This window comes from Cibotium barometz, chromosome 31 (genome assembly GCF_041138505.1).
Source record: "Cibotium barometz isolate CiBa-2024 chromosome 31, ASM4113850v1, whole genome shotgun sequence".
Taxonomy (NCBI): Eukaryota; Viridiplantae; Streptophyta; class Polypodiopsida; order Cyatheales; family Cibotiaceae; genus Cibotium; species Cibotium barometz.
Window position 1 is genome coordinate 21,164,967 of NC_141076.1, and position 23,480 is coordinate 21,188,446.

At 46.3% G+C, this 23,480-nt stretch overlaps 1 protein-coding gene across 1 annotated transcript in view; it reads left to right on the forward strand.

Moving 5' to 3' along the window:
- Positions 1-763: 763 nt before the first annotated feature.
- The window catches only part of LOC147620609 (asparagine--tRNA ligase, cytoplasmic 1-like), a 33,733-nt gene continuing 11,016 nt past the window's right edge, over positions 764-23,480 (forward strand). The window contains exons 1-5 of the mRNA XM_086824854.1: positions 764-969; positions 1,209-1,465; positions 10,623-10,859; positions 10,947-11,534; positions 11,824-12,009. Of these exons, the coding sequence (XP_086680980.1) occupies positions 1,217-1,465; positions 10,623-10,859; positions 10,947-11,534; positions 11,824-12,009 (1,260 nt within the window). The 5' untranslated portion in view covers positions 764-969; positions 1,209-1,216. The remainder of the gene's footprint in view (positions 970-1,208; positions 1,466-10,622; positions 10,860-10,946; positions 11,535-11,823; positions 12,010-23,480) is intronic.

Genomic DNA, 23,480 nt, shown 5'->3' on the forward strand with positions numbered 1-23,480 from the left:
TTTAGCCTTGGCCTTACACGATTTAGCTTTGTCTTGGGCTTGTTTTTTGATTCGCTCCTTTTCTGATTTCTCTAGCCTTTTCTTGTGTACTTGGGTTAGGGGTCCATGGTCTACTCCCATTGATATATCCTTCCATTTCAACACCATCAAGGGTCTCAATTCTTATCGAGCCTTGTGGAGTAATTTTTGCGATTCTAAATGACCCCATCCCTCGATATTTTAACTTTTTCTTTTTGTTGGAACCAACCCCAAACATGAGGGCTAGATCCCCTTCCTTTTTAACATTCTAACCAAATCCCCTTCCTTTTTGACATTCTAATCAAACCACTTTTTTCAACAAAAAATTTCTACCAGCAACCCATTTGAGGCTACCGATCTTGTTTCGTCGAGTTTTTCAATATGCACATCAATCTCTCAGCCATTGTGTTCTCAATTAGGATCTTTTAGCCATCACTTGGCATATGAAACCACTATACACACGATAAGAAGGTAGGTCGTGGTTCTAATCTGACACAAATGGAGCTTCCCATTCGCATAAGTGTGGTGTGAAAAGATGTTTTTCCCAACCAATCAAAACACTTGAAAAGATGTTTTTCCCAACCAATCAAAACACTTGGAAAAGGATGTTTCCCTAAACCAATGAATACAAGGTAATGCTTCAAAGTAAACAAGGTCCAATACTAAAAATAGGAAAATATAGTTTTTGTCCCTGGAAAATGCCGAATTTCACTTGCAATTTTGTAAATTCATCCGAAAAAAAGAAGCCCACATTGTTTTTAGGAAATAGCCGACTTGAAATTCAGGGTTTTTGCTTGAGGATCACGCGCTTTTGTGCGGCGGCGTTGTCTGCAGCCGCTCACAATCTGCTCTCTCTCTCTCTGTCTGTCTCTGTGTCTCTCTCTCGAGCTTGTGCCTCTCCTCTAGCCGCGAAGCTTTCGTGACTTTAAATCTGCATTCTGCGAGAGGACAGTAAGAACACCTTGCAAATCCTTGCATTTCTCTGCATTCTGCCCTAAATTCTAATACTTTCATTTTTCTGCATTATGTGAGAAGACAGTAAGAAAACCCTAGATTTTCACAGCCTAGATCATTCTTTTCTGTGAGGGACACTATGATAACCCTAAAAGCCTTCACAGTGTAAAACATCGTAGATTACTTTAGCTTTACAGCAATGGTATTTACGTGGTTTTTTGGATGGCCGCTTTCAGCTTTGGCAATGGGAGAAGATTGTGGGCTTGCTTCTGGTGTCAAGGACCTTTCCATTGATGGGAGTGGATGTGTGCAAAAGGCAAAGTATTCGAAGAGGGTGATCATCAAATCAATTCTAGGGCGCGAGGATGGTGGTGTTGGCCTGATAGGTCAGAGCATGACTGTTGGAGGGTGGGTCAAAACTGGACGCGAGCAAGGCAAGGGAACCTTTGCATTCCTTGAGGTCAATGATGGATCATGTTTTGCCAATCTCCAGGTTTGCTGTTTCCTCACAACTTTTGGGTTATTGTGGTCCTATACGTTAAAGAAAGGGAGTTATTTATGGCCTTGGCCTGCCGATGCGCATGTCCAGGGCTTGAACTATGGCACCTATATGAAATTAATCTCTCTTCAAAAACCCTTTTTAAATGAGTCGTGATAATAAAGACTTATTTGAATACAATTTTGGTCCTTGACTGAGGTCAGTATCTAAAGTCTCCTTCAGGAGGGCCAGTAATCTGATACAAAATTACTTGAATTCTTCCGAGTTTCATTGTCATAACTCTGTATTATTTTATCTTGTCAACTTTTCATGCATTTTTTCAATATCGTAAAGGGGCATTAGTGTGTGTGCGTATGTGTGAATTCAACATGCCTCTGGATGGCAACATCATGCAAACATCTATGTGGTGGAAGTGTATGCATTGTGTGTATGTGTGTGTGTGCATGCGCGCATGTATAGTACATACACATGCATGCATGCATACCCACTAATGTACTAAAATTTATGTTATATTACATCATACAAACAATATATGAGAGATATATATATATATAGAGAGAGAGACTATTACTGTCTTTTAAAAGATCCAAAAGGTCCACGAGACCATAATATAGTACATGTGAAGAAGTCGTCGAGAAAAGGCTCTGTGGTTCTTGTCCAGGATTATTCTGGATTTTATTGGTTTTATTTTGGATTTTGTGGGTCTTGCTGCTGGCCGACAGCCCCTAGCCTGGCCGACCAGCAGCCCCACTCACTATATATAGGAGAGCCTCATCATTCAGCAGACTGTACCACTTCATAGACCATATCTGGTGCTGCTGCTGGGGCCTGCACTACATCCGCTGCAACATCATCGCCTGTCTCCTCCAGCACACCAGCGTTTTACATCAGTTCATGGGACAGCAGCCCTCTCTGCTACATAGAGCACACCAGCGTTTTATCTCAGCTCATGGGACAGCACCTCAGCGTTTTTATCTTCAGCTCATGGGACAGCAGCCCTCTCTGCTACTTACAGTGCCTCAGCGTTTTTATCTTCAGTTCATGGGACAGCAGCCCTCTCTGCTACACAGTACAGCAGCACCTCAGCGTTTTTATCATCAGTAGATATCTTGGGCAGCAGCCCATTCTCTGCTACAGTTCATCATCTTTTTTCTTCTACAGTTTACCTTGGGACAGCAGCCCACTCTCTGCTCACCATCTCACACCACTTGGGACGGCAGCCCTCTCTCTCCTCTTCATCCCTCAGGTATTGCAGCACCCTTGTCACCACAGCTTGCGCTACTTGCACCACTCAGGACAGCAGCCCTCTTTGCTTCTCACCACCACTTAGGTATTGCAACACCCTCATCACCAGAGCCTGCACCACTCGGGACGGGAGCCCTCTTTGCTCTTCATCACCCTTTAGGTTCCGCAGCACCCTTGTCACTAGAGTGTGCATCACTTCACCTTCCGCTGCACACTACGACCTTTGCATCCACCGATGCGAGCCTCGACATTGACTACCTCATAGAGTGCCTTTGCCTCACATTGACGCGCAAGCCTTCTTCACCGAATGTGCTTTAGCTCGGACATCGTCTTTGCTTCTATACTGGTTGTCTTCATAGAGTCTCCTCACATCAGAGGACCTCTTGTACATGTTTTCATATTGTCAAATCCCCACGGATCCCCTCGTGATCGATCTTGGTTCGAAACTCGAATCCTGCAAACAAACGAACAACAAACAAGCAAGGGGGTGCAGGCCTGACTCACCTCCCAACCATGACAGCTGTGGGCAAGCCCACAATCTTGGCTGTCCCCACCAAGCCACGAGCTGAGCTAACTAGGATGACGAACCGACCAATCTCCTCCTCACGACGTCCCATACCGCCGCGAAGCTGCCCTCGCGGGCCTCGAGACTGCTGCCGGCCTTGGCTGCATAAAGCAGGTGCACGTCTGCACTAGATCCAGGCTCCAAGACCATAGAGCTCTCACAAACTCGCGAGACTCTCTATATCAATAACTAACCTTGGCCACCCTTTTATAGGCTCTTGGCCGGTCATCGGGCGTCCACACTTGGCCGCCCGCCCGTCCATACTTGGGTGCCCGCCCGTTAGTATTTCCCTAACTCAGCTCGTCAATCAGCCTGCCTAGTTCCAAGCTTCCCCAAGCCTCGAAACTAGTCTTGCATGCGTATAGCACACGGTAGATACCCACTGTGCACATGACATACTCCCCTTCCTCTAAGAGCTCACTCCTGAGCTCACTAAAAAGCCAGGGTAATCTCTCTGAAGAGAAGTCAATGTCTCCCATGTAGCGTCCTCCTCAACACGATCCTTCCACTTGATCTTGTATTCCGTGATAAGCGTATGATGCAATCTTCGTTCACGAAATCCAAGAATCTTTTCAGGTTCGTGCGCACGCACACTGAGCCGCCTGCCAATTGAATCGCCTGCACAGACTCGACCAAACGCACACCCGCCAGCAGTTCTACGCTCGCTCTCTCTCTCTCATGCGCCAAAAAAGCAACGAAAACAACGTGCTGTTTTTTTCTTCTTTTTTTTGTTTTCTCTCCCTGCAAGTTATGCGACTGCACAACAAAACAGGCTTTTCTTTGCAAAAGCAATCAACCCTATTCAACCTACCATCTCCCATCAACATGGGGTTCTTTGATGAAGAAAAAACACATACAAAATCTGAAAACTGCAGTATGCACAGAAAAAACAGCAAGCTTTTTTTTTTTCACCTACCGTTCTTCGACCTCTTCTTCTCTACCTACCGACTTGCTCGTTCACGAGGTATGCTCTGATACCACTGTCAAATCCCCACGGATCCCCTCGTGATCGATCTTGGTTCGAAACTCGAATCCTGCAAACAAACGAACAACAAACAAGCAAGGGGGTGCAGGCCTGACTCACCTCCCAACCATGACAGCCGTGGCCAAGCCCACAATCTTGGCTGTCCCCACCGAGCCACGAGCTGAGCTAACTAGGATGACGAACCGACCAATCTCCTCCTCACGACGTCCCATACCGCCGCGAAGCTGCCCTCGCGGGCCTTGAGACTGCTGCCGACCTTGGCTGCATAAAGCAGGTGCACGTCTGCACTAGATCCAGGCTCCAAGACCATAGAGCTCTCACAAACTCGCGAGACTCTCTATATCAATAACTAACCTTGGCCACCCTTTTATAGGCTCTTGGCCGGTCATCGGGCGTCCACACTTGGCCGCCCGCTCGTCCATACTTGGGTGCCCGCCCGTTAGTATTTCCCTAACTCAGCTCGTCAATCAGCCTGCCTAGTTCCAAGCTTCCCCAAGCCTCGAAACTAGTCTTGCATGCGTATAGCACACGGTAGATACCCACTGTGCACATGACACATATATACACTCACTCACCCATTTCATGCTATGTTGTTTTGCTTTGATCTCTCGTATATCTAGTCCTTTCGTCCTTTTGCCCTCACAAAGGCCTACCTAGAGAGAGAGAGAGAGAGAGAGAGAGAGAGAGAGAGAGAGAGAGAGAGTTCTATTAACTTCTCTAAAGGTCAAAGGGTCTATGAGACCAAAAGTGTTACAATGTGTCCATGAAGCGGGTGAATCATGGAAAAGACATAAAAAGTCCCCAACTAGAGCTGAAAGAAAAAACAACCGGACAAGTGTCAATGGTACAATGCTACAAGAATGCCATGTGAGGGGATCAAAGTGGATCATCAACATCCATGACTATAGAGGCTCTCCACATCCACTGCCTGTTTGAGCTCGTTGCACTTGAATTGCTTTGTCTAGGCATCCGGGAGGCAGGATGGCACCAATGGCACATGGACTGTCATTGTGTGCTTCTTGGTCCTTCGAGTAGGGGTGTTCGAGTTAGAGCTCTCTTGTGGTTGTTGGCGGGGGCCTCCATCCTCGGTAAGATAAAAGAATCTCGTGATGGGATGCTATTAGGTATCTAGGGTCTGAGTCTGTGCCTCGCATAGCTGATCTCTGTGGCGGTGGAGCTACCATTAGGTAGAGTCCAGGCATTGCTGGTCCGGGAAATCAATGAACCAAGACACTGCCAAATCCCTCCTTGAAGAGACAATGAAACCTCCCTCAAATCTCATTGTGTACTGGGCATCTAAAAAGATACTGCTCCTCCATCTCAACCTCTAGAGAGAGTCTTGAAATCTTATAATATGTCGATGAAGAAATTTGGGTCAAAGTTGATGTTGAGGCACAAGATCTTTGATGGCGAGCACACCATGGGAATGACCCACAAGAATCTCTCACCGGGCTAGTTGTAAGCCCAACAGAGCGTGCAGTGGCAGATTCAACCACGTGTCCAAGAGATATAGATAGAGAGAGGGAAGGGGGGGAGAGAGATGGGTATAGGGGTTTTACATAGTGCACCACGTTGAGTGGGGACCAAGCCTCGCCCCCTTTTCAAGAATTTATTTGAGGACCAATCCACGGGCTCTTCCAAGCTAGGACCAATACAACAAATGAACACAATATCAAACAAGAGTGTCGATGTTGAGGTTGGGCTGAAGTCGGGGTCGAGGCACAAGATCTTTGATGCCGAGCTCACCACGAGGATGATCCACAAGTGTCGCATCGGGCTAGTACCAATATCCAATATCTGAATCAAGTTTGATGCTCTCATATTCCCACAAATCTCTCTACACCATAACCGGACAAAGAGAATCTCAAAAGGTATACTTCAAAATGATAGATGTAGGGTTGGACATGAATCAACTCAAGGCGGCGGCTCTTCCCTCAAGTCGGAGCAGAGGCGGCAATAGGAGGCGAAGTAGAGGCTGAGTTTAGCTGAAGGCGGAGGGGCTGCTCACACAGAGATACAAAGGCGGCAGTGATAGCTCAGGGTGGCGCAACAAGCACTGTAGAGGCGGGAGAGTGGTGGCGCTCTGAGGAGGCGGCGGTGGAAACAGATAAACAGGCGACGGAGGCGGAGGCGGGATTTGGGCGGCAGAGGTGGCGGCGGTGCCGCTGGTGGTTCAGCTGGCAGAGGTGGCATTGCAAGCAGGGCAGAGGCTGAGAGTGGAGAGGGAGATTTTGATGATGAAGAGGATGATCAAGCCTTCAAAGATGGGTCTCCCAAGATGGCTCTCCAAAAATTTTATGATTCTCCAAGAGAGTACAAGCTTCTTATAATATATATACTTGAAGGGGGTCCCTGCTTTTTGTCTTGCTTTTGCTTTACCCTTTTGCTTTCGTTTTTCTCTTTAAATATTCATAATAGCCAAAGTTCTTGGTTTGTGCTTTTATAGCTTTAGGGCCTTGCTTTTTGGTCCTGAAGCTGCTTTTTGGAAAAGTGGCTTTTAGTTTTTTGATCCAATTCGATGTCCTCTTTCCAATGGTGCCCTCAGCTTTTGGTCAACATAGTTTAACTTTTTGCTTTTTCTTGCTTTTTGACCAATATTGGTGCTTTGTCCAATGCTTTTATTAACGTGTCCATGTGTCCGGACATGTGTTCCATCATGTGAAAAGAGCTAGAAGGGCCAAATAGTTACACCATATGATACAAAGTGGGACCATCATACCTATGGAGCTAACCCCCCGGTAGGGGGAGGGAGCCATCAAGGATATCGAGCATGGGTTAGCATGTAGAAGGAATATTGTAACTATTTGGCCCTCCTAGCTCTATTTCACATGATGGAACCCTTGCCCGGACACCAGACAGGTAGGAAGAAAGCATGGTGACAGGGACCCTAAGGTTTGCTCAAGAAAAAGCACCTACCTTGGTCAAAAAGCAAGAAAAAGCAAAAAGTCAAACTGAGTTGACCACAAGCTAGGGATACCATTGGCAAGAGGAGACTTGCCCGGACCAAAAAGCTAAAAGCCGCTTTTCCGAAAAGCAATTCCAAGACCAAAAAGCAAGGCCTTGAAGCTAGAAAAGCAAAACAAAAACTTTTGACTAAAGTTGGGTAATATTTTATAAATAAAAGTAAAAGAAGCAAAAACAAAAGCCAAAAGGGAAAAGCAAAGAGTAAAAGGCAAAAGCCAAAGCATGGGCAAGCTTTTGGCAAAAAGCAAGGCTTCCCCAAGGTATAAAAGAAGCATGAACCTCCCCCTTCTCATCCATGGAAGCTTGGAGATTATCCTCACCTTCATTATCATCGAGTTTGTGGGAGAGTGCGAGAAGACCATCATCATTGACTTTACAAACTGAAGCGCCGCCTTCTTTCCATCATCATCAACACCAGGAAGTCTTCCATACACTAAACGGATTCCCTATTGTTGACAGCTGTCAGCTGTGGCCGTACAAATGTCGTACTTGCTGTGTGTGAACCTGTTGCACCTACTCAGCCTCGCCGTACAGCTGCTCCGTCTCTGCCATACAGCTGTGTGCCTGTCTACACCCTTGCAAGGGCTATCCGTACTGAAGTTCCAGCACCCGCCTCTACTGTACTTGATGCTGCTGATACTGAACAGGCCTGCTGAACCCTGAAGCCGCCTGGCCGTATTGTATCTACAGGAAAAGCCTAACCCTAAAACAACTGCTGGCTGAACAGTGTGCCGATAGAGGCATGTTTTGCTGATTAGAGGCTGCCATATTCCTATGCTCGCTGCTGGTGGGAGCCATGCCATTTACCTGCTGTTGGTGATTGTCTTCTAGCCGATTTCTACACCCAGAGCATCTGTATGGTATTGCTATGCATCAAAGAGTGCCGTACAATTGGTTACCTTCTTCCCTTACTACTGCTTGGAAGACCTCTGTGCTGGACGAGTCTTCTTCATCATCAGGAGGCCATATCTACAACATACTTACTTCTTGAGGGCCTCGGTGATTCTTGGATTGTGCAAAAGACTCTTGAAGGTTGCCATCTTTCTTGGCATTCATCCGAAGACTTGTGGAGTGTAGTGTGTCAAGAACGTGGAGCCCATGAAAGATGTGGAGTGTGTTGGATTTTCTGGAGACCGACACCTATTGGATAGCTCCAGCCAGGAGCACTCTTTTGGATTGCCGCCATTTGTGGACTTGACTCGCCGAGATGTCGTATCTACTCCAAGATTGGGTATCCATTCTTTCGACTGGACATCAAACACTTGTCAACTACATATAACTACTGTGAGTATTGCTACAAGTCTGGAGATCTTTGGACTTGGAGTTGGAGTTGGAGTTGGAGTTGGATTTGGATTTGGACTTGGACTTGGACTTGGATCTAGATCTGGATTTGGACTTGGATTTAGACTTGGATATTGGATCTAGTACTAGCCCGGTGAGAGATTCTTGTGGGTCATCCCCGTGGTGTGCTCGGTTTCATAGATCTCGTGTCTCGACATCGATATCGACACCGACTTGGATATTCTACATCGGCATATTTGTTTGCTTTGTATTCATTGTTGTATTAATCCTGGCCAGCGTGCTCGTGGATTGTTCCTAAATAAATTCTTGAAAGGGGATGGGGCTTGTTCCCCGCTTAGTGTGGTGTAGTGTGCAAAATTCCCTAATCCCTTCTCTCTCTTCCCCTCTCTCTATATCTTTATCTCTTGGACACGTGGTTGAATCTATTACGACACGCCTTGCTAGGCTTACAAATGGTCACAGGAAATGGCCGTTTCAATCCCTAGAAACGCGTTTCTCTGTTTCAAGATCCCATCCGTTTCCATGGCTGTTTCTCGTTTCCCAAGTGATTGTCACAAGAAACGGGTGTTTCCACCCCTAAAAACTTGTTTCCTCGTTTCCATTCCTCGAACGTTTCTGTTCCCGTTTCTCGTTTCTGGTGACTATGGTAGAAGGCTCTGTAGATCCGCTGGGCGTGGGAAGGTGGCCTCCAAGATCTCCTCAAGCTAGGGTTGACGTCTGTGTTGCTAGAGAGGTCCAAGGAGTCTGGGACATTGGACTCGCTGTAGTGCCATGGCCCGATCTAGAGTCACACTAGAGTGGGGTCTGGCGGGGGGGTTGAGCACTCGAGAATGTGTGGCTCAATGAGGCTCTGTGTATGTCATCCATGGCTGGTGGGGTGTCCTCTTGTGGTTGGAAGAGTTGCTTGGGGCCGGGGTGGAAGAGGTCCATGTGTGAGGACAAAAGAGACCAAAGGACCAAATATATGAAAGATTAGAGTAAAACACACAGCATGCGATGGTGATGTGTATATAAAAGATGAAGTCCAGTACAGGAGCTCTATGTGAGACTGCGAATAAGCAGAGAGAGCTGCTGTCCCATAAAACGCAGATAACAGAGCTGGAGTGACCCTGATGAAAGCGTTGATATAAGCCTGATGCAAACGCTGAAGACAACCTGATGTAGACGATGAAGTCAGGCCTGATGTAGGCGATGTAAACGCTGCTGTGAGCCTGATGTAGGCTTCCAGTCCAGCAGCAGTAGGCGCTGTAGGTGAACCTGATGTAGGCGGCGAAAACGCTGATGTGAGGCTGATATAGGCGGCCAGTTCAGCAGCAGTTAACGCAGTAGATGAACCTGATGTAAGGCAGCGATAACACTGATGTGAGTCCTCCGTGTTCTGACCAGCAGGAGGTGGCGATGCACACAGTGAGGTGCAGTCCACGAGGTGTCCAGTAGGCGATGAAACGCATAAGAGTAGAACGCAGCCTGAGGTGCAGGGCGCCAAAGTCCATGTGGGGTTGATGATTCACACATGAACAAGGGGGGAGCCTCATATTTATATGAGATATTACTCAGCCAGCATAGGAGTCGGCCCTTTTTGGGCTGGGTTGAATACCTGTTTTGGGTATATTTTCACACACCATGCATTGCTGATTTGGGTAATCCATGATCTTGGATAAGGGTCCAAATCCCTCTCTGAAGAGACAATGGAACCTCCCTCGAATCTCATAATATACGGTGCACTTGCATATGAAGTGCTCCTTTGACCCGACCTCCTGCTAGCACATAGTGCATATCCTCTCCTCACGAGGTATCTGCATGGCTCTCCTTGTCTCTATCCTCAGGTGGTTGATGCATACATAGTGTCCATGAAATCTCGTCACATAGATGAAATAAGAAAAAGCCACAGTAAAAACTATAAGCTAAGATTTGAGACTCTGAGATTATACAAGATGAAAAATCTAGATCCTACTATGCTAGGTATAGGGTACAATAAGTGATGGGAGGGAGCTGAATAAAAATAGTCAATCAACCAGAGAGAGAGAGAGAGAGAGAGAGAGAGAGAGAGAGAGAGAGAGAGATTACACCGTGTACTATATACCATGCAGGTTCTTGTCGATGCAAGTGTGGGTTCACTTAACCAGCTTACTCCAACAGGAACATGCATTCTTGTCGAAGGAGAGTTGAAAAAGCCACCCGAAGGAACAAAGCAAATGGTGGAATTCAAAGTGGTCAAGGTTTTGGAGATAGGGACTTGCAATCCTTCAACGTATCCTATTGCTAAGACAAGACTCCCTTTGGAGTATCTAAGAAACTATTTGCATCTGCGTGCCCGTACAAACACGGTAAGAGCTTCAAACAGAAGAATTGTCTCATCAAAAAGGCACCCAAATTCAGTTTCTGAAGAGCTGTTTTGTGTTGCATGTGTGCAGATTGCAGCAGTTGCACGTATTCGCAATGCACTTGCATATGCAGTGCATACTTTTTTTCAGCAGAATGGCTTTTTGTACGTGCACACACCTATCATCACCACAAGTGACTGTGAAGGTGCCGGGGAGATGTTCCAGGTTACAACACTATTTAATGAGGCAGAAAGGAGGGATAAGGAGGCTAAGGTCAATCCTCCACCCTCAGATGCTCAGCTGGAAGCATCCAAGAATGCCATCATTTTGAAAGGTGAGGCCCTAAAGGAAGTGAAGAAAAGCGGCAACAAGGATGCTATCGCCGCGGGTATACGAGAGCTCAATCAAGCAAAAGATTGGTTTGCACAATTGGAAGCCCAGAGCAAGTTCCAGCCAGGGATGCCAATGAGGGATGGAGCCATAGATTACTCTGCAGATTTTTTTGCTAGGCAAGCTTACTTGACAGTCTCCGGGCAGCTTCAGGTGGAGACATACGCTTGCGGGCTCAGCAGTGTGTACACGTTTGGCCCTACTTTCCGTGCTGAGAACTCTCATACAACGCGCCACTTGGCAGAATTCTGGATGATTGAGCCAGAAATTGCTTTTGCTGATATTGAGGTAATTCATAGTGGCTATTTATGGCCTAGTATGGGTAAGGGAAATGATTTAATAAGGCCCTGGTCTTTGGAGAAAAGGTAATCCATTGATAGGTCATCAATCTTATGAAGACTCCTTGTATGTATGATAATGGTTTGTTAAGGAGGGTGAAAATTTCCTCTCAAGTATGATTTCATGGTTAAGAAATTTAATATAGTGTTATTTCTGCATTTGTGGCCTAATCTTGCTTGCCTTTTTTGCTATGATGTGCCTGGTCTGATCAAATATATACGTGGGTGGTCTCCTGCAGGATGATATGAATTGTGCAGAAGACTGTGTAAAGTTCCTCTGCAAGTGGTTGCTTGAGAACTGTGCAGATGACATGGAGTTCATGTCAAACATGTTTGACAAAACAGCGGTTGATCGTCTTCGTCTTGTGGCAGCATCCCCTTTTGCACGAATCACATACACTGAGGCAATTGAAATCCTTGAAAAGGTTAGGAGCTCCTTAACTGAACTTCTGTTCTTTTTATCTGAGCACCATACATTGTCTCAAACAGGGCATATAGCCCGAGAAAATGCATATAGCCTGAGAAAATGCCTATGGTGACACACCAATTGAAGCCTTTTGTGGTCTTGCTATCTAATCTCTTCAATAGCTTACACCCAAAAATTTGATGTTCATCAAATTTCTCACCAAAGCCATCCCACAAGCTAGAACAAGGAAGAGCCGAGGGGCCGGTTTGGTATGTTTAAGAAGGCTTCACTGGGGGCTTCAAACTCCAATAATTGGGTTTGTGAGGGGGGATGCTGGTTGTTGGCTTCTAGAAATGCTTGCTTCTCTGGTCATTATATGAGAGAGAGAGAGAGAGAGAGAGAGAGAGAGAGAGTTCTATTAATGTCTACAAAAGACCGAAGGGTATGTGAGACCAAAAGTGTTACAATGTGTCCATGAAGTAACAGAATCATGGAGAAAACATATTGAAAAACCCAACTAGAGCTGAAAGGAGAAAACAGCAATGTAAGTGCAAAGAGAACTATGCTGCAATGACACAATGTGAGGGCATCAAAGTGGATCTCCTATGACTGTAGAGGCTGTACAGGTCCGCTGCTTGTGGAGGGGCACTCCACACTCAGAATTGAAGCTGTTGGGGGGAGCATCTCCTTGGACCGGTGGGTCTTGAGTGTCTAGCTTGTTTCACCTTGATTTCTCTGTCTAGGGAGACGCCTGGGAGGCGGGGTGGCATCTGTGACACATGCGCTATCAGTGTATGAATCCGGCCTTCAGAAAATTTGACGGGTGGTGAAACAAACACTCGCACACAAAACACTTCAACACCTTTGAGGACCTGGAAAAGGAAAACAAACAGGGGGAGTTAGAGTGCTCCTGCAAAAAGTACACGGACACCGATTGGCCCCAAAACGCAGTGGCGCCCCTTGCGGTATTTCTTTACTTGATCAAATTTGAGTACAAAGTACAACTTGTTGAATCCTCCATCAATAGGATTTCTTATAGTTTCACCCAGGACTTCCAAATAAGAACTCTCGTTATTACAGCACAACATACCATAGAGAAGGCACACCTGTACAACACCTCCCTGCTTGAAAAGGTCTTCTCCATCTCTACCATGGATCCCTCAAAACCTTTCCCAAACGGCAGTAGGGCTGTACCAAACCATATGTCCTTCCCTATAGTCAAAGCTTGCGTGTAACCTTGAGAAGATTACAACCTGTTCACATGAATCCAAAGACATGCTTTCCACATGAAACCAAAGACCTGTATTCGATAAACCAAAGACCTGTATCCGATAAACCATAGGCCTGTTTCCTCGATACCAAAGTCCTGTTTCCTCTTGAAAAACCAATGTCCTGTTTCCATGAGAAACCCACAGATACACTATCCAATCACGGCGCCAAAACCAGGGTTGTTTTCCATAGCAATACCTTGTGATTTTTCCATAACCCACAGAGAGAGAAAGAGAAAAGCCTATCTCTATTCTCCTTCAGCCAACCCACGTGCATCCCATAGAGAGAGAGAGAGAGAAATCGGTGGCTGCCGGCTGTCCCCACATGTATGCTTCTGTTCAGTCCTGTGGCAGTACGCCCCTTTCCAAGACAGAGAAAGCAAAACTCTGCCTGTATTTATGGGCACCACCTGAACGCTTCTACCTCTCCCACAATCCACCTGTTTGCACAAGAGAGAGGGAGACATTCCAACCCTTGTGCGCCGGCCTGTTACAAAAAAAAAAGAAAATCTGCAGCTCAGCCCGTGTGTGCCGCCTAGAGACTGCTTGCCATGAAACAAAGCCAGCCCCTCTGTGCGCCACGTAAGCTGCAATCCTTGGCTACAGCCCGGCTCCTTCACTCTGCGCCTGTGAGTGCTGTAGCGCAGCCCGCCAGCCTCTCTACTCCAAAAAGCAAGACAAAGAGAGAAACCTTCAATCGGCGCTTGTGCTTTTTGGCGACCAGCTTTTCCAAGGAGATGCGCCACTCACTACTCACAACTGCTCGCCCACACATACGTGGAAGGAACCCATGCCCAAGGAGAAGAAGCCATGCATCCTCGACTCCACCACCTTTCCCTTTAATAAAGAGGTGCCTCATCCTGCTTTTCTCCAAAAAGCAAAAATCTAGAAGCAATAGCAAAAAGGCGCATCCTTTAAAAATAATTATTATTATCTTATCATCAAAGGTTTTAAAACCTTATAAACTTGAATTCTTTGTCCCCTTCACACTTGAGCTAGCGACACACATGGGTTTCTTTTCTCGATTCCAAGTTGATGCGTCCATCCCGTGCCCGTGCCGACCTGCTTACTGTCCAGAGAAAAACACAGGGTTGTAACAGTGTGCACTGCTTGGGTCTGTCGAGTAGGGACATCTGGGTTAGGGCTATCTCGTGGAAGTCTGCAAGGGCCTCCATCTTGGGTCGGTTTAAAGAAACTGGTGATGGTGGGCTGAGGTATCTGGTGTCTGCCTCTGTGCCTCCCTGCATAGCTGACCTTTGTGGTGGCGCAACTCCATCAAGTAGAGTTCCAGGCATCGCTGATTTGGGTAATCCCGAGACAGTGGGCCAAATTCCTCCCTGAAAAGGCAATGGAACCTCCCTTGTATCTCATAGTGCAGTGGGCATCTGAAAAGATCGTGCTCCTCCGTCTCAAATTCTAGCGGACAGAATCGGTAGAGCCTATTCTCTCTGGCAATGCTCTTTGCACGCCCAATCTCCACCCTTAGGTGATGTGTGATGAGGCTCTGATCTGGCCAATCGCAATCCTCATGGCATGTGACATGTGTATGAAGATAGCCAGGCTTCTCAATGAAGCCATCCTTTGCAAGCCTCATAAAGTGGTACCGGTAAAACTGCATCTTTGTAGGAGAAAGCTTCGGTGGGTCCAGCCATGTCGTCACAACTTTGCCCCTAATTCATGATTATGCAACGCACAGAGTTGATCACAAGATGTGTATCGCTGTTTGCACATGGACACAGGCACATAGTTTGTCCATGGATGTCCAGCTTGGTTGGTGTGGCTTGTTTGTAGCTTGGCTAGGACAACCATGGTGGTTTGTCTCTAAGACAACCATGGTGGTTTGTCACTAGCTTGGCTAGGGCCCCACGCTTGAGTTTACTAGCATGGCTTAGGCTTAGGGCAGGCAAGAATAGGTAACATGGGAGTTCCAAGTTTTCATATGCATATGCATCTCATGCCTGCTTGGCTGGTAGATGATTTGCTAGATGCGTGCCTTCTTTTCGTATCTTGCATGTGATGCTGTGGATCAGCCTTGTAGCGCCCGGGACAACGGGAACTACTGGCTTTGAGATCGTGTGCAAGCCATTGTATTCTGACAAGTGGTGGTCATTTTGCAAGGCTCCGAAGGGTGCCAAAAACTCAAATTTTGACCTTACTTTGGGACTCAGACAAATTTATAAGTTTATGTGTTCACACACTTATTATGTGGTGTGAACACATAAACCCGAGCACCGGGCATTATAGTAATTTGGGCTCCCATTCCTTTGCATTTTAGCTAGGTACATTCTTTTGGACACTCTAGAGAGCCCATGCCGAGATCTAAACCATGTATGGACACCCAAGACACTTGTCAAGTTAGTTTGGAAATTTCCCAAGCAATGCATAGTTTTGGCAGAGTTTGCATCTTCGCCCATGCTAGTGGAGGCACTCTTTCAGACAGTGACATTTATTCAGTGGGCTAGGCACATGCCCCCATATAGATTCCGAGACAGGCCCTAGAGTCATCAGAGCGAGTAGTAGCATCAGGGCGACAGTCATGGTATGCAGAGGTTTTACAGTGGTTTTCACTACATGGGATGAGTATGGACAGGCTCCCTCCATTTCAGTATGATGAGGACCATCTGACCATGAGACTCTCCCGTGTGGAGAGGAATCGATTGATACGTCAGGATTTGATACAGCTATACACACGTCATACATGGATTGATCCTCCACAGCCTCTTCCTGTGAAGAGGCAGCACTACCACGATCATTTCTTACAACTCACAGAGGATGGGTTTGTGCAGGGACCGGGGTACATGGATGTATATATGTCTCATGCCATGCGCACTACTATTGGGTAGCTTCGGGTATCTTCACACACTCTAGAGATAGAGGCAGGGAGAGCTATAGGAGCCCTGATGGGAGAAACAGGGTTAGGTCATGTGGGAGACATACACAGAGAAACAAGGGAGAGAGAGAGAGAGAGAGTTGTGGGGATAAGTCAACTCATCAAGTGTGAGTGTGTGACTCCCCTATCACACATGTATATTGCACTAGTACACATAGTGCACTTAGTACATTAAAAGTACTAAGTGTACTATGTACTATAACTTATGGGCTTGTACACACTATAAGGGTGGGCATAACGCCTTTACCCCAACAACCTCCCACTTAAAGGCAAAGTGCCCTTAAGTAAAGGAAAAGAAAAAATCAGCATGTACATGATAATATACAAGGCCATATCAAGGCTGAAACTGGCCTCATCCAATGCCCATCAAGTGTCTGCAATGAGCAAACCGCTCTGGAGGCAAACTCTTTGTCAACAGATCAGCCGGGTTGTCATCCGTATGAATCTTAACAAGCTGAATTTGCTTGTTCTCTATCACCTCTCTGATGAAGTGATACTTCACATCCACATGCTTCGCCTTTGCATGAAAAACAGTGTTCTTTGCCAACTGGATGGCACTCTGACTGTCACAATGCAACAATGGAATATCCCCTGTATAACCCAAATCAACCACTAACCTAGATAGCCATAATGCCTCCTTGCAAGCCTCTGTGGCTGCAATATACTCGGCCTCTGTAGTAGATAAGGCTGTGCACTTCTGCATCCTGGATATCCATGACACAGCACCTCCTGTGAATGTAAATACATAACCGGTAGTAGACTTCCGGTTATCTGGATGACCGGCATAATCCGAATCCGTGTAGCCATGCACTAATGCATCTTGTTTGCCAAAGCAAATGCACAAATCCTGTGTGCCCTTCAGGTATCTCATGACACCTTTCACTGCTTCCCAATGCTTCTTGCCAGGGTTGGCCATGTATCTAGAAACCACTCCCACTGCAAATGCAACCATGGCATACATGAGACTGCCACAAGCTGAAGCATACGGAATCTTGGCCATATCAGCCCTGTCTCTATCTGACTGTGGGCTGTCCATAGCACTGAGTTTCACATATGGAGGCAAAGGAGTACTAGTCTTCTTCCCCCCGTCCATATTGAACCTCTGCAAGACTTTGCCAATGTATTCCTTCTGAGACAAATACAACACATGCTGATTTCTGTCCCGAAGTATCCGCATACCCAAGATGTGATTTGCATCACCCAAATCCTTCATATCAAAGGTTTGATGCAGCCTCTGTTTCAAGGCATCCATCTCTTTACGAGATTTCCCGGCAATCGACATATCATCAACATACAAGATGAGGATCAATAGACTGCCATCCAAAGCTTTCTTGGTGTACAAGCAGTGATTCATGTCACTTCTCCTGAATTTCTGAGATTTCATGAATGTATCAAATTTATGATACCATTCTCTTGGTGCCTGTTTGAGCCCATAAAGACTCTTTTTCAGCTTGCATACAAGCTTCTCCTTTCCACTTACTGCATAACCCTCTGGCTGCTGCATATATATCTCCTCATGGAGATCACCGTGAAGAAAAGCAGTCTTCACATCCATCTGAATCAAGTCCAGATCATCATGTGCAACCAAAGCTAATACAGCTCTAAGTGTGGTCATTTTGACCACTGGAGAGAAGATCTCATCAAAGTCCACACCATATTCCTGCTTGAAGCCCTTAGTCACTAACCTGGCTTTGTATCTTGGCTTTGCATCTGGTGCAACTTTGAGCCTGTTAACCCACTTGCATGGCAAAACCTTCTTGCCTGCAGGCAAATGCACCAACTTCCAAGTTCCATTTTTATGCAGAGAATCCATCTCTGACTTCATGGCACGTTCCCATAGAGCCTTGTCTGCCCTCTGTAAAGCCTCTTTATAACATGAGGGCTCCCCACAGTCAGTAAGCATCAAGTAGTCAACCCCTGGAACAAACCTGTCAGGGGCTCTGGAGGGTCTTGTGGACCTCCGTACCCAATGACCATCATTTGCAGGTTGCTGTCCAGCCTGCATATCACCCATTGGTGGCTCCTGTTCCATGCCATAAGGCTGAAAAATCATGCCCGGTATATCCTCTAACTGTGGTATATCCATAGGGATATCTTCTGCCATCTCTGGCTGTCCATTTGGACCATTTTCAGCACCATTTAAGTGCTGGTTTTCCTGCTGTAATGGCTGATTTACAGCCCTTTGTTGTTGTCCATGATGTCCATCATCATCAAAGATGACTCTGCCAGGCTCCTGTTGCCTTGCAGGCTCCTTATACATGCATGTTTCATCAAAAATGACATCATTGCTGCGTATGATCTTTCTATTCATGGGATCCCAAAGTCTATACCCCATTTCACCTCTGTCACCATATCCTAGGAATATGCATTTGTGAGACTTAGGATCAAGTTTGGTGCGCATTTCCCTGCGTATGTGCACGTACGCAACGCAACCAAACACTCTCAAGTGCTTGTATGACGGAGGCTTCCCTGTCCATACTTCCTCTGGCACTTTCCCACCAAGCCTCGTGTTAGGTGACCTATTCATAAGGTGAACGACTGTCATAACAGCTTCAGCCCAAAAACCATGAGGTACTGCAGCATGTGACAACATAGAACGGACCTTCTCCTGAATGGTCCTGTTCATCCTCTCTGCTGTTCCGTTTTGTGGAGGATCATAAGGAGTAGAGAGCTCCCTCTTGATGCCTTTAGCATCACAAAAGTCCTGAAACTGTTTGGACATATACTCTCCACCATTGTCGGAACGCAAAGCCTTCAGTGTTTTGCTAGTTTGATTCTCAACAAGAGCAACAAACTTCTGAAACACTGAGAATGTATCACTCTTCAAACGAAGAGGATAAACCCACACCTTGTGTGTGGCATCATCAATAAAAGACACAAAATATTTTGCCCCTCCCAAAGAAAGCTGAGGCATCTCACATACATCTGTATGCACAAGCTCTAACTGACCATCTTTCTGTCCAAGAGCTTTCTTGTGGGGGCACTGTAGTTGCCTACCATATATACAATGCTCACAAAACTGAAAACTTGAAAACTTTAGAGAAGGCAAGTAACCCAAACGAGACAATTGCTCCATTCCTTTGACACTCATGTGTCCCAACCGGCTATGCCACATAGAGATTTCCGGCAGCTCGGTTGCATTTACATTAGCATGGTGACAAACACCTGCATGCATAAAGTAAAGAGTGTCCACCTTAGAGCCTCTGGCAACAACCAGTGAGCCCTTACTAATTTTCCACTTTCCACTACCAAATGTGGTAACATAATCAGCATCATCAAGCTGTCCAGTAGAAAGCAGATTCTTCTTGATCTCAGGCACATGCCTGACATCATGGAGCATAAGCTGTGAGCCATCTGAAAATACAAGCCTCACATCACCTCTGCCAAGAATCTTGCATGCATGGTTATCACCCAAATAAACCACTCCTTCATTGCCAGCAGTATACCTGACAAACAAGTCTCTGCAACCTGTGACATGAAAGGAGGCACCTGAATCAATGATCCATGAGTGCATACCATGACCACCTGTAAGAAGTGAATGGGCATCAAGTGAAGAAGTAATCCTCACTGCCACCTGCATGTGACACATTGATTTCTTCAATCTTGACTCCACTTTTGCCCTTTGGCTTTACATCTTTGGCTTCATCCTTCTCTTTGTCTTTGCCTTTTCCCTTTTCTTTTTGATCATTTTTCCATTTGTAGCATTGCTTTTTAATGTGTCCCTTTTTGCCACAATAATGGCATTCCAAATCCTTTTTGGAGCGAGACTTGCTCCTTCCCCGTTCTTGGCTTTTTTCCCTTTGCTGGGATCTCCCACGTGCATTCATTGCATTGGACTTTCCAACAGAGTTGTTTTTCCTGTTCATCTCTTCTTGAAGAAGAGCACCCTCAACATCTGCATATGACAGCATAGCATGCGAATTGCTAGTGGCTGTCCTGAATGTGTCCCAACTCTCTGGCAAAGTGCATAACAGAAAAGTCGCTTTGAACTCATCGTCCATTGCCAACTTTTGATTAATGACCTGGCTGACAATACCATTAAACTCATTTAGATGGGCTGTCATAGAAGCCCCTTCCTTCATTTGAAGGCCTATGAGTTTCTTCAACCAATACACTTTGCTTGAGGCACTTTGTTGGGCATACAAGTCCTGCAATCTCTGCCACATTCCCCAAGCTGTCTTCTCTTCACGAATGCTGAAAAGTAATGAGTCTGACACAGACAACATGATAGTAGATCTTGCCAGCTCATCCATATCTTCCCACTCTTCAGCAGTAAGAGAAGCGGGCATCACACCCCTTTCTTTGATAGGCTTGTGCTGCTTTTTCTGGAGCAACACATTGTAGCATTGGGTTTGCCAAATATCATAGTTATGCGAGCCTTCAAGCTTCTTGATATGAAGCAATGAAGAGCTCTCACCTGTGGTTGCCATATCAAAATGCAACCTGTCAATGCCTGACTCCCTGCAAAATGTGCAAACACTGCACCAAAAGCACACAAAGTGCTCACAGTTGTTCTCCCAAGCTTTATCTCCCACTGCGGAAGCACAAATGCAACTTTTCTCCCACTTTATGTGATGAAAACACCAAAATCTGGTTGCTGCAGATTTTGGACAGCACCTTAAATGTGCTCTTTTGCCCTTCCAAAGTACTGTACAGCAGCACCAAGTGCTCACCAATGATGTACCAAACCTGTACCGGCAAGTACAGCAGCTGAAATTGAACCTTTTGGTCACTCAAAACAGTGTACAGCCATGCCAAAACATGCACAAAGCTGTGCCAAATCTGTACCAACAGGTACAGTAGCAATAAATGCTCTCCTGGCTGTCCAAATGAGTGAAAATCAGACTTTTACAGTCCCGTACACTGCATACAACAGTCCCGAACAGAAATTGGGCAAAAGCCCCTTGATTGCAAGCTGATTTTTGAGGATTCAAGGCATAAATGTCTTGCCTGCTGCTTTGCCAAGCTCAACAAGCATACGAACTTGAAAAGCCCCTTGATTTAAGATCAATTTCTGATCATACATGGTACATTGACGCACATGAAGGCATTCAGAGTGTTTACGATGCTTCCCCCTGGCCACATATACATCCAGTACATAAAAGCCCCTTGATTTACAGGTACATTGAGTGCTTGTAAGGCATCAGCACATTATCCACAGCATCAAATGCGATTGCCTGCATGCAAATCAACCAAATGGGCACAAAAGCCCCTTGATTTGCACAGCAATTTGCTGCAATTTTGCCCAAATGTGCGATTTTTCACATCATACAGCATGTATGAGTGCTTAATTGCACAATTACATCAAAAGCCCCAAATTTCGACATCCAATTTCCTGCAAATTGATCCTGATTGTGACCAATTTCACCCAATTTTGCCAATTTTGCTCAAAAATTGAGCAATTGGGCACCTGTACCTGCTCAATTGTTGATTGTACTTGCTCAATTGCAAATCCCAAAAAAAAATTGAGGAAAATACCTTGTAATTTTCTGATTTCTCTGATCTGTAGGCTGAATTTGAGGGGCAATTCTGATTTGAGTGCTGATTCGTTGATAATTAGCTGCTGCTGCTGTAGTGATGTTGATTCTGTAGTGGGGCTTGGGCTGGTCACATACGTGGCTGTGTTTGGGCAGGCGAAGGACCAGACGGACAAGCTATGGCTTCTCTCGCAGTGATGAATCGCCGTGGGGAAGGTGACGCCTTGCTTACGCCTTATTGACGTATTCGCATGCTGGACGTTGGTTTCAACATCGTCGATGCAGGCGAACTGCATGGAGGCCACGCACACCACGCGCTCCAGCTACGCTGCCTTCCAGCAACGAGAGCTTGCGTGCACAGATACTGACGGACGCCCGCCCTGCCTTCGCTCACTTCAGTTCGCTGCTCCACGCTCGCCGCACCACAACGCCCAGCCAGCCGACGTTGCAGCCGTCGTCACCTTCGCGCACTCGCAGCCACGTGTCAGCATTGCTTTCCTTATGGCTTCGCCATGTTGGTTCGCTACGAGTTTTGTGGCTTTACGCCTAGCGCCTGCCTGCGACCTTCTACGCCATCGCTCCGAAACAGTTAGGGTTTCACTTGTGGTTTGCTACGCTTAGCTCTGCCTGTCAACCCCTAGTCGACTTGCTGCCTGCAACGCCCAAGGTTAGCCAACAGCAGGTTTCACCTCTGTAGCCTTCGCTTCACACACCTCCAGTGCAGGGCAGCAAAGAATTGACGGCTCTAGGGAGAAGGAAGAGGATCAAAGCAGCAACCTATGCTCTGATACCAGTTGATGGGAGAAACAGGGTTAGGTCATGTGGGAGACATACACAGAGAAACAAGGGAGAGAGAGAGAGAGAGAGTTGTGGGGATAAGTCAACTCATCAAGTGTGAGTGTGTGACTCCCCTATCACACATGTATATTGCACTAGTACACATAGTGCACTTAGTACATTAAAAGTACTAAGTGTACTATGTACTATAACTTATGGGCTTGTACACACTATAAGGGTGGGCATAACGCCTTTACCCCAACAAGCCCTGAGGGAGACACATATTTGTAGATTGTGCCACATAGAGGTGGAGACAGAGGAGCATTATGTTTGCCATTGCCCAATATACTATGAGATTCGGGGGAGATACCACTGTCTCTTCAGGGAGGGATTTGGTCCACTTAGCAGAGTTATGCAGTTTCATGATCAGAGATGCTTGGGGGGGATTTTTGATGGAGTAACGACGTCATAGAGAGCGGCATAACTTCTTGTTCGGGCACTTGTGGGGATTCCAAGACATGTGGGATGGTTGCCTTTTCTGCATAAGCATCCTCGGTACGTGAAGGCAAATGCTTTACTTGTGGCAGCACTGAGCACATGGCAAAAGCATGCCCAAAGAACAAAGCTGAAAATGCTAATGTACCGAAGCCTAATGTGCATATGGTTCCGGATGTGCAGGGCAACACTTCACATGATAGCAAAGATAGGGTTGTATGTAAAGCTTGGGGACAGCTCAAAGATCAACCCGCTTTGTTCATGTTTGATGATTGTGCATCGGAGAATTTCATATCCACTCAGATGGCAGCTGCTTTGGGTATTGAAGTGGAGGACATGGGTCCTCGAATTGAAGCAGGGGCTACCTTTGTTGGTAGAGAAGTGCAGGTCATGCCTATTTTTGGCAAGTTGCGCATACACATTCAAGGCTATGTGGATCATGAGGATTTTCTTGTGGCGCCTTTGAATGGCTGTGATGTATTGCTTGGAAAGCCTTGGCATACACGTATTGATCCGTGCAAGGCTTACAAGACTAATAGGATCACCTTCATGCATAAAGGCCGAGAACATGTAATTGATGCTG